The sequence below is a fragment of the Schistocerca piceifrons genome, chromosome 5 (genome assembly GCF_021461385.2).
Source record: "Schistocerca piceifrons isolate TAMUIC-IGC-003096 chromosome 5, iqSchPice1.1, whole genome shotgun sequence".
NCBI lineage: Eukaryota > Metazoa > Arthropoda > Insecta > Orthoptera > Acrididae > Schistocerca > Schistocerca piceifrons.
In genome coordinates this window covers 691,274,388-691,291,038 of record NC_060142.1, presented here as the reverse complement: position 1 = coordinate 691,291,038, position 16,651 = coordinate 691,274,388, and the positions used below count along the sequence as shown (strand labels likewise).

The 16,651-nt window shown below is 42.6% G+C and overlaps 1 protein-coding gene across 2 annotated transcripts in view; it reads left to right on the top strand.

Moving 5' to 3' along the window:
* Positions 1-16,651, top strand: part of LOC124798142 (synaptic vesicle membrane protein VAT-1 homolog-like) — a 159,381-nt gene that overhangs the window by 127,447 nt on the left and 15,283 nt on the right. For both annotated transcript variants that reach the window (XM_047261421.1, XM_047261420.1), the window contains exons 2-3: positions 10,127-10,256; positions 10,452-10,667. In XM_047261421.1, the coding sequence (XP_047117377.1) occupies positions 10,127-10,256; positions 10,452-10,667 (346 nt within the window). The remainder of the gene's footprint in view (positions 1-10,126; positions 10,257-10,451; positions 10,668-16,651) is intronic.

Here is a 16,651-nt window from a genome sequence, read left to right as displayed (position 1 = left end):
GTAGCAGTGTGGTGCGAGTAGGAATTATCCCTTTCCCAATCCATTGGCAGAGAGCATAAGAAAAATGGTTCCGGTGTGCCAAAAGTGCAAGAGATAGTGTTAGGCGGACTGAAATTAAGAAGCAATAACTAGTTACAATTAAACTGAATTTTAGTAGGGGAAACGTCAGGCATGCTATGAGACACACAATCTCGGCAATCCCCAAAAATGGAACAAAACCAAATCTAAATTTTAAAAACATTACGTTTAACGACGAACAATGGTACGTAGTCCTATGCAACAACGCCACACATGTAATGTCCAAAACACCGACGCATCGAACTAGGTAATAAAATCGTAATGAACACATTAAGTACCAATATGCTGGCGACTGACTAAAGGATAAAATAATTATTTTCAAAAATTTCGGTATAGTTACTATCCACATAAAATAGCCCAGGGCATAAAGAAAAGACGAAAATTACAAAATAGTCCTCTAAACAAGTCTAGCTAGCAGCATCTCTTATCTCGTAGATAAGAAAGACAAACCGATCTAATCCACCGTCAACAAAATAATGCCTGGGTAGGGTTTTGAGAGTTACGCTCGCCTGTAAGGAGAATGCAGGGATTATAATTTACCAACCGACATTAAATCAAAGTCAGAAAAAATACACTACATTCAAAATGGTCCTTTCCGTCCAACTACACTAAACGCAGCCGAAACAAATCCTGTGGCACAAAATAAAATGGGTTCTCTCATCAGCTCACTCACGCACTGCTCAGCGTGAATCCAGCTTCTATGTTGTTGTAGTTGACATATTCTAACTTCCACGGCGTCTTCGATGATTACGCCCCAGCAGCTTGAAGTATGAGCTAGTATCCGTGTCGATCAAAATATTTTGTACTTTTCGGTAAGGCCGCGTTCGGCGAGTAAGATTCCTGTAATTAATGTGCCGCTGATCGGTACAATGCTGGGAATCAATGTGAATTGACTGCCCCACGCAACTATGCCGCATTCACATGGAATAATTAACGTCCGGGACTCAGCAGCCGTATCTTAGACGACGCAACATCTTAGGTGACCGAAATACTGTTTCTATCTCGTCTGTGATTCGTCCCATTTTACTTTGTCCCTCCACAGAATAGAAGAAACGTCGCAAGCTGATACTGTTGCTTGTGTGGACTTAAGAGTCGAGTTTTCCGGAGAGAGCTGACTTATTTTAAGTGAGAGATAGTAATTCATGTGAAAAAGCACTTTGAGAATTTATTTCAGTGCCGAGATGATTCTGGTCAGATATACTTTTAGCTCCGTGTATGAGTGCCCATCACAATTTTGTTTGGAAAGGATAATGGAAATTTTACTCAGTATCAGTGTAAGATTGAAAAAAAAAAGCCTCCCACAGGTGAGAGTATTAAAATCTTAATTGTTAATTGCGGAAGCATTCGCAACAAATTGCCGGAGTTCAAAGCGCTGCCGAAAAGGAGTGAAGCTCACATACTGCTAGGTACCGAAAGGTTGTTGAAACCTGAAATTGATAGCAGTGAGATTTTTGGGGAAAATTTAACTGTATATCGAAAGGATAGGCTAACGCGAAATGGAGGTAGTGTGTTCGTCACAGTAGACAAGAAACCCAAATCCACTGATACAGAAACTGAAACTGCATACGAGTCTTGGCGAAACTCATTATCAGGGGTGGGCATAAAATAATTGGATCCTTCTATCGCACACTAGACTCATCTCTTGGAGTAACCGAAAACTTTGAGGAATTTACGTACAAGTGATCTGAAGTTTTCTCCAAACATAATCTTGTCATCGGTGGTTACCATCAAACAAATAACTGGCAGAATCACAGTTTCATTAGCGGTGGACGTGATAAGACACCATGCAAACCATTTCTAAATGCCTTCTCTGAAAACTACAAAGAACAGATAGTTCGGAAACTCGATTCATGTGGAAATTTATTGGCTCTAACAAATGGACCTCACCTCTTCATGTCCACATCGAAATTGGTATCCTTACCATGACGCGATTGTGACAAACGAGTACCAACTTACAAAGGTTTAATGCAAATGGTTTAGTATTAAACGAGGAAAAGACCCAGAATATGTGGTTCAGTCTATCAAAGACTAAAAAAATAGAAAAACAGAAGGCAAAATTTTTAGGTATCATACTTGACAAGTCTAACATGGAACTCTCATGTTGTTCACATAGTGATTAGGTTGTCAAGAGATATATATTTGTTGAAGAGACTGTGTTGTTTGACATTTGAGTACGTAAGAACAGCGTACTTTGCCTTTTTTTTCAGTCTGTTTTAAGGTATCGGTTAATACTCTGGGGAAACAGCAAAAAAAAATAAATGAAGTTATGGTGATCCAGAAGAAAGCAATCAGAGTAATGGCTAAGGTAAATAACAGAACACATTGTAAACCACCGCTCATTAAATATAGAATTTTAACAGTTATTAATTTATATATTCTTGACGGTTAACTACATACTTGCTGAACTACGTAATTAAAGTGTAAGATCAAAGGCATGAGTACTATACAAGAACCTGTACTTATCTACTGTTACCACAAAATAGATTAGCTAAAACTAACAATAGTCGTAAGTATATGGCAACTGAAATATATAACAAATCGTTTAAGAATGCGCCAATCAAGCCTGACAAATTATTTAAAGAAAATGTACATAACTTCTTGTTAACTAATCCATTCTATTAATTAGAAGAATTTTTAGAAATGCCCAATATCAACTTAAATATTTAAAAATTTATTTTGTAAAATTAATAGGTTAAGTTAACTGACGAAGTCTATCGCATGTAATAATGCTGAATGACCAATAAAGAACCTGAATATAAAACAAGCAGAAAGTTATACATTTTCAGTAAACTAGGTAAAAAAATTTGTAGTGTCTTATCTGTGTGAACTTGAAACTTCCAGCATACGTCAGAAGCATGTAGAGAAAGTCTAGCTCAAGTTTAAAAGAACAGTTGACCACGCACTGGATAGATATGCACTAGTACAACGGTTCATAATGAGAGGGAACCTCCTGGTTTAGTCACCGTAAACAAACTTCAAAAGAAACGGAGATCACTGCATAAAAAGTGTAAAACAAAACGTAGGGCTATAGATATAGATGCTGAATGGAACGCATTGGGCTGTCAAGAGCAATTGCCCAGTCTCTAGCAAATGAGACAGGAACTAAAATTAAAGGTAGTAATGCAAAAGCTGAAATGCTTAACTTATTAAATGTTCCTTTACAAAGGAAAGCCCAGGAGAACTGCTCCAATTTAATATTCGTACAATGCAAACAAGAATTAATTAGTATTAGCGCCAGTGCTGCAGCTGAAATAGTTAAAGCTGAACAAAGCTCCAGGCCCTGATGGAATCCGTCAGTCAGTATACTGAATTTGCGGCTGAGTTAGCCCTCTTTCTAGCTATTTGTAGAGTGATTTTTTCGGAAAGCTGCTGCGAAGTATTCGTTCCTGCGAAAGGCAATGAAAAGTTTTCAAAAACTGCCCTGTTTCAGTTTGCCTCAGAATTGGGGACTAAATACGAAAATCCTTGCAGTTTGGTCTGTCAGTAAAGGGGTTATATTTCTTTTTGAGAATACACTTCACTGCATAGGCAGGTTGGAGCGAGCGGACGTGTGCCCATGCGGTGTCGTATCGATAGACGGAAATTACGCTCTATGCTGTCTGGGCTGCCCCATGAGGCATCGGCTGCCGGCTATGAAGCAGGGGCGAAGCGCAGGCTCTCTACCAGAAGTGTGTTTACAGTTTCCGTTTAAGTCAAACCTTTATATCTACTCGAAAACCTCGAAATCACTTTTTGAGTAATGAATGGAATGAAAAATTTTGTAATTTTCAGTTCACTTACATCGCGTACAAGTATTAAACCACATCCAATTCCTAAAATTTTTAGTTTTATGTAAGTGAATGTAGGTGCACTTCCACAGCGATGAATGTTTACACGAGTGACAAAGATTTGGAAGTGCATCTGGCATTGGGCTGAAATTGGAGTCAGGCGATTCGCTCGCTCACGACGTTTGGGATGCTATATTTTGTTCATCATATTCCGATTGTTACCATATCATGTGTGTGTTGTGACATTACGTCATTTTAAGGCAAAAGCAAAATTAGAGTTTATCACTCTACATGCGATTTGTTATAATTAAATGTCAAGTAATGATATATCGTCTGTAAAAGTGCTAAGAAAATTAACTAAAGACAGTTTCAAAGCATTATCCCTGTGCAACTGCTGTGGTCCTGCGGTTAAAGATTTGTCGTTGTAGAATCCAAGAAAGTGGGTTCGTATATAGGTATACGCTCTTTTTTTTTTTCCTTCAACGATACAAATGCAATATTTTATACATGTAACAGAACTATGTTCCGCAATATTAGATGTTATTTGCATGTAAGAGCGTGCTCTCAAGAGTTCCTTCAAATTCGTGACCTCAGGCTGATTAAAACACTAAAGATGAAATTGCTGCCAGTGAAACAACCAGCAGTGACATTTATATTCCTTCATGTCGCAAATACTTCATTTTTTTCACAATACGTTGCTATTTCCGATGGTGTGTTTAGGCAAAACCTAAGAGCATAACTTAAATAGCAACGAATGAAACAAATAGCAGTGATATTTCCACTGGAATGACAAGTCATAGGATACCGATATTATAATACGGTGGTAATACCGGGTACACAAGGTATAAAAGGGCAGTTAGATTAGATTAGATTAATACTAGTTCCCTGGATCATGAATACGATATTTCGTAATGATGTGGAACGAGTCGAATTTTCGAATACATGACATAATTAGGTTAATTTAACGACATACTTAAGTTAATATAACAACTTTATTTTTCTATTTTTTAATATTTTTGTTTTGTTTTTTCTTAATTTATATCTAAAAATTCCTCTATGGAGTAGGAGGAGTTGTCATTCAGAAATTCTTTTAATTTCTTCTTAAATACTTGTTGGTTATCTGTCAGACTTTTGATACTATTTGGTAAGTGACCAAAGACTTTAGTGCCAGTATAATTCACCCCTTTCTGTGCCAAAGTTAGATTTAACCTTGAATAGTGAAGATCATCCTTTCTCCTAGTATTGTAGTTATGCATACTGCTATTACTTTTGAATTGGGTTTGGTTGTTAATAACAAATTTCATAAGAGTATATATACTGAGAAGCTACTGTGAATATCCCTAGATCCTTAAATAAATGTCTGCAGGATGATCTTGGGTGGACTCCAGCTATTATTCTGATTACACGCTTTTGTGCAATAAATACTTCATTCCTCAGTGATGAATTACCCCAAAATATGATGCCATATGAAAGCAATGAGTGAAAATAGGCGTAGTAAGCTAATTTACTAAGATGTTTATCACCAAAATTTGCAATGATCCTTATTGCATAAGTAGCTGAACTCAAACGTTTCAGCAGATCATCAATGTGTTTCTTCCAATTTAATCTCTCATCAATGGACACACCTAAAAATTTGGAATATTCTACCTTAGCTATATGCTTCTGATTAAGGTCTATATTTATTAATGGCGTCATACCATTCACTGTACGGAACTGTATGTACTCTGTCTTATCAAAATTCAGTGAGAGTCCGTTTACAAGGAACCACTTAGTAATATTCTGAAAGACAGTTCACGGTGGGGCTGTGATTTGTACTCGGGTGACTAATGTTAAAGGTTTAGACGGGAATTAAGAAATGGTTCAAATGGCTCTAAGCATATGGGACTCAAAATCTGAGGTCATCAGTCCCCTAGACGTAGAACTACTTAAACCTAACTAACCTAAGGACATCACAAACATCCATGCCCGAGGCAGGATTCGAACCTGCGACTGCAGCAGCTGCGCGGTTCCGGACTGAAACGCCTAGAACCGCTCCGCCACAGCCGCCGGCTGGAAATTGAGACTATGAACGCGGAATGGTAGATGGAGCTAGGCGCATGGGACGTTCCAGCTCGGAAATTGTTAGGGAATTAAATACTCCGCAATCCACAGTGGCAAGAGCGAGAATACCAAATTCCGGGCATTGCGTCTCTCCACGGACAACTCAATGGCCGACGGCTTCACTTAACGACAAAGAGCAGCAGCGTTTGTGCAGAATTGCCAGTGTTAATAGTTCGGCAACACTGCGTGAAATAAACGCAAAAAATCAGTGCGGATATACGACGAACGCATCCGTTAGGACAGTGCGCGAAATTTGGCGTTATTGGGCTGTGGCAGCTGACGACCGACGTGAGTGCCTTTGCTAGCAGTACATCATCGGCGCCGCTCTCCCTGGGCTCTTAGCCAATAGCGACTGGACCCTAGACCACTGGAAAACCGTGGTCTGCTCAAACGAGTCCCGTTCTCAGTTGGTAAGCTGATCGTAGGGTCTGCGCCATACCAACCGTACTAAGTCAGGGACCCTAGTCGTCAAAAAGGCACTGTGCAAGTTGGTGGTGGTTCCATAATGGTATGGGCTGTGTTTACATGGAGTGGCCTGGGTCATTTGGTCCAACTGAACCTCTCATTGACTGGAAATGGTTATGTTCGGCTACATGGAGGTCATTAGCAGCCATTCATGGACCTCATGTTGCCAAAAAAACCATGAAACTTTTTTGGATGATAATGTCATGTCACCTGCCATAGTTGTTAGTGACTGTTTTGAAGAAAATTTTGGACTAGTCGAGCGAATAGTTTGACCAACCAGATCGCCCGATGAATCTTATCGAATGTTTTTGGGACATAATTGAAAGCTCAGTTAGCGCACCGGAAACACTATACCAGTTATGGACAGCTATAGAGGCAGCGTGGCTCAATGTTTCTGTTGCGCACTTCCAACTCGAGTCCATGCCCCGTCAAGTTGCTGCACTACGCAGGACTAAGGAGATCGGACACGATATTGGGAGCTATCCCACGACTTTTTTCATCTCGGTGTGTAGGCTTGCTTGTCACAAATACTTGCTGCGTTCAAATCCTTAACAACTCGTACGTAAATTTGTCGGTGAAGACCGATAGCATCACATGAGTCTGGGAATCACGTGATGGCTTTCCGATCTGAACCGAATGCCAGAGGCATTTCAGATGTTTAGCCACTCGTGTCGTGTAAAAAACCTCTAAGCTTCTACGCCCTAATTCCAGCACATGCGATATAATACAGCACTGTATCCCACTATCTTTCGGCGCTACTCAACTGAGGAAACGGGTGGTGTCAGTATAGCTTGGTATGTTTCGGTATTGCCCCGGTCTCTGTCATAGAAAACTTTTAGCAATTTGGGACTCACTCACAGTGGTTCTGCTCAGCTTGTGCTGCAGACGAAATTAACCAAAATGTACAGGAAAATAAGAAACCAATCTCTCAAGACTCCGTTTCGAAAACACGAATACCGGTAACGTAAATTAAAGTTCAACATGCTTCTGGAGATGATGGAACCGGCTAGAAATTAGCGTTACGCGCGGCAGTCCCCGTAGAAAGTGCGCTGGTTACCGGCCGGTGGCAATTATCTTGTAACTGGTGTTGGCGCTATCGTGGCAGATAACATTGCCAGCTGGTTTGAGCAATATACTAGTACACCTGCAGTGGAAAAGATTGGTCAATCCAGCTTGCCGTTTTTCTCAACGAAATATTTCGAAATGGTTCAAATGGCTCTGAGCACTATGGGACTTAACATCTGAGGTCATCAGTCCCCTAGAACTTCCAAAACTACTGAGGCTTAATAACCTAAGGACATCAAACACATCCATGCCCGAGGCAGGATTCGAGCCTGCGACCGTAGCAGTCGCGCGGTTCCGGACTGAAGCGCCTAGAACCACTCGGCCACAACGGCCGGCAAATATTTCGGCTTGAGCTATCTTCTGACACCTCAGAGGTGTAGACCACCGTTTCTTCAACTGAGTTCTGCAGTACCGTGGGCTAAAAGATTTGTTCTTTTTTTCCCAACATTCGAAGAAGTAACTTTATCGTCTCTACAAAAAAAGACAAAAAGAAAAACCACTTCCACTTGGTGATTTGAATAGCTTGTATTTGTCAGCTCACAAACGGCCGGGTCCCATGTTGCTACATTTACCATTTGTATCTACATACATTACAAGCCAGGGTACTCAGCTTGTTCCGGCAAAATATAAATACGAGAACAAACTTGATGCAGAACCTGTTGTGTAATACCTATATCTGTAAGTATCCTAAACACGGAATGCTATTAAAGACATGGCCTCTATCTGAATTACAGTGGCCAAGAAACAGAAGCATAAATAGATACTGCTACATGGAGAAACAACACTGTAAACATGACACTATTGCTATATAATAAATCAGCCACGAAAACAGATGTGGACCGACTCAACTGTGAGCTGAACCCTGCCTAGACATAATAGATTTTGCAGGAGGAGGTCATTTCCCGTTTCCCGGAACCATTAAAAACTCAAGTACTTTGTGTAATTGACGGTCTTGTAGTCTGCCGATTATCTCCCATTTGCGAGGAGAAACTGACGCTCTTGCGCGTGAACACAAGATCTTAAAAAATAAGCTATTGGAACTGCAACATTAGTTACAAAACATTAACTGTAGGGTGCTCCAAATTAACGAACACTGGCCGTCCATTGAAAAAGTAAACCCAAAATGGATATGAATTGGGAACGAGTTACTGCAGAACAAATACAGAACAAAGGGTTGTACTTAGTTTTTTGTCAACGGAATTCTGGAGTTATAAACGTAAATGTCACTTGCATAGAAGCAAACTTGGAGGCTGCAGCAATATTGTTCGCAAAACTATAAATAATTCTCTACATCAATGAAAATGAGCTTACACAAACTCTTGAAACTGATAAAACTGCAGAGTGATACTATTTCGTGACATTAATATAGACATTACGTTTAAAATTATATAAATAAGTTGTTCGGTACATAAAATGTTTTTCAACTTTTACTATGCAAACGATAAGTTAACGAAATGTTGACCATCCGTAGATGATACAGCAGCCAATTTTCAGTTAAACAGAAAGCAGGCAAATATTGATGTAGGTATCTCAGATCATGAAGGGCTGTGAGTTAGATGATATGTGTGGCGACTATCGACCAAGTCGCGTGTAGTATCTTTGTTTTTGGCAAGATCTTTGCCCCAGTCTGTGGTCGCGCGTGAAAGTGTACGGACGTGTACCGAGAATTCAGAATGTAAACAACTGTATATGTGTGCTTACGAGAAATAAAAATGGTGTTTATTACACGTGGTGTAGCGTGCATCATTGGATTCGGCAACCCTACCACGCTAAACCCATAATATGTAAATAATAAATAAATAGCTGTTCTACTGGGGATGGAAGGCTAGTCTCAACCATAAATCATAAATTAAACCAACCAAAAAGGAAATTAATCTAAATGAACTGGAGTAAACTATTCCTGCATGGCATGAAATTGAAAAGAGGTGGCGACTGAGCTCTTACACGTGCTAACTGGAAACCTTTAATGGAATGTGTTCCAAATGTTACAAAAATCATTGCAAGGAGAACTACTCCTAAACTTCAGTGATGCATCATGTAACAGTACAGCTCACAAGGAAATTTGCACAATAGTAAAAAGGCATTATAAATAAGAAATAGTTCCCTACATGTAAAACTAATGAACACATTCTTAATGCACCAAACAAAAGTACGGCAGGATGTGAGGTCATTAAATTAGAGGTAATAGAAAATAGAATAACAGCCCCATTTCGAACCCACCAGATGTGTTAAACATAAATTTAAGCCTCATCTCAGGCATCAGTTTAAAGTAAGACCTGAGAAGTTGAAGCACTACTGTCTACTATAGCCAACAAAAAAAAATTGTAGTTTTAGCTGTATGAAGGTAGCTAGTAGAAAAGACATTCAGTAACTCAAAAGGTGAATATTATATCTTCAACTATGTAACTAAACGAACGAAAATCATCTTAGGGTCATCAACAAACTTCATACACACATTATTAGATGTTTACATAGACACTTCAAATTTTTTTTAACTTCAAACTTTTAATAGAAAACAGCATATGGTACACAAACTACATGGGATCCATTATGAGCCAAAGAGGACTGAAAGTTCATTTGTCCCTTAGAACATTGTCACTCTCAAAATTTGACTAGCTAATTACTGAAGTATTACTCATTTCTTTTTACAGTGGACTGAACTTTCAAGACTTAATGGTGCGTCAAGGTGCCATAGACTCCCCTCCAAAGACACCTTTCATTCTGGGATTTGAGTGTGCAGGAGACATTGAGGAAGTGGGCCCTGGTGTGGAAGGATTCAAGGTTTGTTAAAAATACAGTGAATTCTGCAGAATAACAATAAGTTACTGTTTGATATACAGCATCTGTATCTACCTTTTAGTGGTATATAGATAATAAAAGGTTGCCTCATTCTTACAGCTTGTCAGAAGATAATTGTGTTTCACACATACTTCATTTTTTTTTTAAAGTGTAAGTCTTGTTGGTTTGGTCTTACAGGTTGGTGACAGTGTGGTGGCTTTGCCAGAGTACAGAGCGTGGGCAGAGCTTGTGGCTGTACCAGCAAAGTACGTGTTCCCTCTTCCAAGTGGGATGACACACCTAGATGCTGCCGCCATTGCTATGAACTACATAGTGGCATACGTACTGTTGTTTGAGTTGGGTGGATTGGCTCCAGGGAAGAGTGTGCTGGTTCATTCTGCAGGTGGTGGCGTGGTAAGTTGAACTAGCAACTACGTCTCTCTCTCTCTCTCTCTCTCTCTCTCTCTCTCTCTCTCTCTCTCTCTCTGAGTTTGTGCGTGGTGCCCAGAGCTATTGCACTCTTCCTTCCCGGGCTGCATTTCCTTCACCGTGCCCCTCCCTCCCCATCCTCACTTCTTCCTCTCTCTGTGTTCTGATTCATGTTGTCTTGGCTATCCATCTGGTTCCTTCTACTTCTTGCAGTTTTGTTCCTCTTGCCTATTCTCTTCCATCCTCTTTGACATTTTGGTCTCCCCTTGGAATCTGAACTCCACTTCTAAATTCTCTCTCTAGTATGAGCCATTTGGGAAAGAACTACCTCCCTAGCATCTATGATGTGGATTCCTCTCCCCCCCCCCCCCCTTTCCTTCCTTCCATGCTATAGCTGCCCCTCCCCACTAAGCCACCAACAATGTAGCCAGTTGGTGTGGAGGGGCTGTTATGTACCCATCTGGCTGAGACCCCTGATACCTGTGCTGTTCCCACCACATGCTTGTTCTGTTCCCTCCACATGCTTGCCAATAAGTTGTTGCTTGTCATCCCAGAGCATCAGAACTCTTGGCAATGGCCGCTCTACCTGCCAGTCCTTGCTGTGGCTGGGTGGTGCCAATAGGGAGAGCCCCTGATCTGAGTGGGTGGTATCAGGCCGGATGCTTGGTGCATGAAGTGTATCGAGCTGCAAAAATCTAGCCATTCTCAAATGGCCATCTCTTTAATTGGTAGTGGATCATTCACTGGATCATTGAATGCTGCTTCGTATGACCCTACACCCTCCCCTTCCCTGGCTACACCCAGGTTTGCCATCTTGGGGTGGAACACTTCCCCACCATGTGGTCTGTACTAGGACAGACAGGGACACATTCACCACCACAAAGCCACTGCTTTTTGTGGAGAACATCAAGGACACGTTTGTTGGTCTCTCAATGAGATGCAGTCAGGCCTCCTGTTGAGCAAAGCTGCTTCTGCCGCCCAATCTGCAGCCCTTCATGCTTGTGATCACTTCGGCAATGTCCCGGTGTCTATTATCCTTAGCCAGTCACTGAATATGGTCCAGGGAGTGATTTTTTTGTAGGAACCTCATCCTGCAAACTGGTGAGGGACTCCAGGCTAATCTGAATCAATGGGGTGTTCATTTTGTTAGATATGTGTAGAAAGGCCGTAAAGATGACCGCCCCAGTAATGGCACATGTGTTCTGTCTTTCAAGGGGATACCCTCCAAGACAAGAGCAAGGTTGTGTGTTACTGATGTGACCTGAAGCTGTCCATCCCACCACCCATGAGGTACTTTGGTAATTGGGCTTTGGGCATATGTCCACCCTCTGTATGGTGACTATGGTTGCCCATTGCATGAGGGAAGCCCCTGTGTTCTGCCACGTGTGTTTGTCAACACTCATGACCACCACTGTCCTCCCATACAAGAAAGAAAAAAAGATCAGAGTCAAAGTACCTGGATCGTCTGTCTTAAGCTGAGAGTCGCCAGATAAATGACCACCTCCACCCAGGGTCAATTTCTTCTATTTGTGCCTGTTACATCATTTCCCCCTCGTACCACCTCCTTACCTCAGCTCTGTCTCCCCATTCCCTGCAGTTCCAACACCTTCCCCTTTGGGTGCCTCCCCCCTCCCTGGCTGAAGAATTGCACCCTCCTTTAGTGCCTGCCAGTGATGGGGCCTGCTCCTACGACTCGGCCATTGGATGCACTGTCTGTGCATCACAATGTCACCTGCTCTTTTTCAGTTCCATATCTTGTGTAGGCCTGCTCTCCCTCTGTACTCTACCCTTCTCAGCCTCCGAATGAGGAAAAGAAATGTAAGTCCACAACAAGACATGGTGGCGCCCCCCCCCCCCCCCTCAGTTCCCCTGGAGGTGCTATCTCCCCCTCCACAACATAACTGTAACATCTTATTTATGGATGTCACACCACCCTCGATGGTGATGACCACTGACCCAGTGACATGACCTCCCCTCAGCTTCTTTATGTCCAACACACACTCGCCACACAATAATACAGTGGAATTGCAATGGATATTACTGTCACCTACCGGGAATACAACTTGTTTCCTCTGTCTGTGCACTTCTGTGGCGACCATTCTCCAGCATTTCATGGTTATTGGGCATTCTGTTGGAATCAGGCCAGCCCTGGGATACCATCTGAAGGGATTTGCACTTTGGTTCTCACCAATGTGATCAATGATTGGATTCCCCTTCGTACCAAGCTGGAAGCTATAGCGATAAGAGTGCAAACAACCACAGCAATCACCATCTGCAGTGTCTACCTCCCTCCAGGTAGGCCACTTCCATATGTTGACCTGCCTACCTTAATACATAAATTCCCACCCCCATACCACCTCCTCAGGGACTTCAGTGCACACCACGCCCTGTGGGGGAGTGCCACTTCAATGGGTCGGGGTCTTCTAATTGACCAACTTATTACAGACTTTGATTTGGGCCCCTTCAGTGACAGTTCCTGTACACACTTCAGTGGCATGGCTTGGTGCTCATGGATCCTTATCTGCTGTTGCTCTGTCTCTCCTCCTCTCCTTTCGTTGCTTCCCTACAGTGGTCACCCCACAAAGATCTTTGTGAAAGTGATTGCTTTCCAGCAATTCTGTTGTTCCCCTTTGCCACCACCACGCCCCTATGTTTGTTATTCTGCCGAGTCAATTGGCCTTTATATGCATCTGCTGTGCACTTTGACACCTCTCTCTCATGACTGCACGGTCATGTAAGATGTCTCTGCTACTCATCATGAGACTGGTACTGCTATGCTTCTATCCACAGGTTCCCCTTGTCGACTGGTCCCATGGTGGACCAAGGACATAGCAGTCACTCTCCAGGTCCACCGACAGTTGCTACAACAATTTCTATGACACCCTTCCCAGACAAATCTTACCGCTTTTAAAGCATCCTCATGCTAAGGCTCGCTACTACCTTATTAAGCAGAGTAAAACGGAATGCTGGTAACACTGTTTTCTCCATGGGGATGTATGCTTCTTCATCACAGGTTTGATAAAAGCTACATAGCCTTCTGGACCATCAGTGACAGATGTCCAGGATCTTATCCTGCCAGATGCTTTGTGTACTGATCCATAGGTCCTTGCATAGCACCTCATGATACGCTTTGCAACAGCATTGGCACCCTCTTCCTATCTTGCTACCTTTCTCCAGCAGAAACAATGAGTTGAGGACCCCCCCCCCCCCCCCCATTTCAACCACCAACCTGAATCCTGTGATCAATTCTTCACTGAAGGAGAATTCTTGAAGGCTCTCGCCTCTAAAGATGTCATGGCCCTAGGCCTGGATTCTATCCACAACCAGATGATCTTACACTGGGACATTGCCCAGAGACATCTACTTAGGATCTTCAACCACATTTTAGCTCACAGGTGCCTTCCCCTCGCAATGACGAGACAGCATAGTTGTCCCCATACTTAAGCCCAGAAGAACTCAGCATCTCTGAACAGCTATTGCCCAATTAATCGGACTAAACAGTCTTTCCAAACTGCTTAAGAGGATGGTCAGTTCCCAGTTATACTGGGTATTCGAATCTCGGGGCCATTTGTTCCCTTATCAGTGTGGCTTCTGGGAAGAATGATCTCCAGCTTACCATTTACTCCAATTGTAAACGGAAATCACACAGTCTTTTACTGACACCACCTTGTCGTGGTCTTCTTTGACCTCCATACGGCATATGATACGGCTTGGCACCATCAGATTTTAGTTACCCTTCAAAGCTGTGGCTTTCGTGGCCCCTTCAGATTTTTATCCGTGAGTTTTTATCCCATTAGATATTGCGGATTCGAGTTACCACTTCACTCATCACCCATTGGATACAGGAGTATTGTCTCGCACAGGATTCTGTGTTGTCGCACTTTTCCTGACCACCATCACTGGGCCTGTAACATTTGTTGGGCATCTGGTACCCTAGCTGTGTATGTTTACAGATTTTTGCATCTGGTGCAGCTCCCACTAGGTAGAATCTGCTGAATGCCAGCTCAAAGGCACCATCTGACGGGCCTCTGTTTGGGCACTCTCAAATGGCTCCCAGTATTCTCCCTCCAAAATGCGGGTTATGCATTTCTGCTTTGACCCACACTGCACCCCGATCCAGAACTTCATTTAGGTGACCAGTGTCTGGATGTTGTAGCACAATCCCATTTATTGGGCTTTAATTTGGATAAAAAGCTGATATGGCTGCCCCTTATTGACCACCTGAAGACTACCTGCTTGTGGAAGCTTGATGCTCTCTGCCTCCTGGCCCACACATCTTGGAGTGCAGACCATGCTATTCTCCATCTTTCCCATGCTCTGGTTTTGTCTAGACTAGACTGTGATTGTCAGGTTTATGGCTAGGTGGGTCTTTCCACTCTGAACTATTTGACCCTGTTCACCCTTGTGGGGGGTGTGTGTCTATCAGTGCCTTGCACGTAAGTCCCGTTGAGTCTCCTCACGGAAGTGGGGATTTCCCATCTACAAATACAATGGAGCCAAGTCCTGGTTTCTTATGCAATAGTCATTCGATGATTGCCTGGCCATCCCGTGCACCCTGTCCTCTTTGTAAACAAGGGACAACTCCCTCCTAGCACCTGCCCTTGTGTGGGATTGCTGATTGGCCTCTTTTGGCACCTTGTGTGCTCCATCCTTGAAGAGTTCTAGGGTGCTTCAATCTTCTACACTGGTGGTTCTAAAATGATATGAGGCAGGATATACTTCTACATCTCCTACTGGCATGAACACGATTTACTGCTGGAATGATGTAGTGTGTTCACAGCAGAGCTGCTAGCCATTGACAGGGCCCTCCATTTTGTTACTCCGGCCTCCCCTCACAGTGTTTTGATAAGTACAAACTCGATGAGCAGCTTGCAGGCTACAGATCTTTGCTACTCTACTCTACTCAACCTTTGGTCACTGATATCTACAACCATCTCTATGCCATTGGCCATGCTGCCTGCTCAGTTGCCTTTTTCTGAATCCCAAATCATGTGGGGAATCCCAGGGAATAAACTGGCTGACAGACTTGAGGCAGGTACTTACCCCCCATTCCATGTCATGATTCCAGGTGCAGATACATGGGTCCACATCAAATCTCTCTCTGCCCAAAAGTGGAATGCCATCTAGTTCACCACTGCTCAGTAATAAAGTGTGTACAATCAAAGACTACTGCAGTCTAGTGCTCTTCCTGCTGCTCCTCTCAGTAGTAGGCCACTATTTTGTGTTGTCTACACATTCGCCTTGCCGACTGTTTCCTCTTACGTAATGGGCCACCCCCACAATGTAGCTGTGGAGCCAGACTGACTGTATCCCATACACTGGTGGAATGTCCTCTTCTTTTGGCCCTTCACAGTAAGTACAGTCTTCCAGATTCTTTGTCCTCAACATTAGATGATTCATGGACAGTTGAACTGACCCTCAGTTTCCTAAATGAAAGTGGTTTTTATTTTCAGTTATAAGGTTTGGCTTTGCTCCTAGAGCAAGGGCAGTGTGGTTGTGGTTGGGGCCCCTCTTTGTATTTTCTAGGTCTGGGACCCATGACCACTCATCTGTGTGAAGACCATTCTTTTCTCCCTACGTTCTTTCTCATTTTTAGATTTGGTCTACCCGTTCATGCCTTCTACTCTGTGTTGTAACTTCCCCACTTTATAGTTTGACCCCCCTCTGACGGGATCCATTCACATATAATGGACCCTCTCTCTTACACAAGTAACTTTGGAATTGCAGGACTGATGACCTCACTGTTTAGTCTGATAGCCCCCTTCAGTCTTTTTCTCTATTAGGGTACTCAGCCTTACTTTAATCTGAGATAGCTAAAATTGTCAGTACTCCTATACCACTAATTTTGTGTAGCAATCTATTTTCAGAGAGATCCTGAGATATGGTCTCTCAGCTGAAAAACATGCCATTAACAGTTCATACACTAGCCTTCAGCTAGCTCCTAGTAACTTCGGTCAATTTCCACGAAA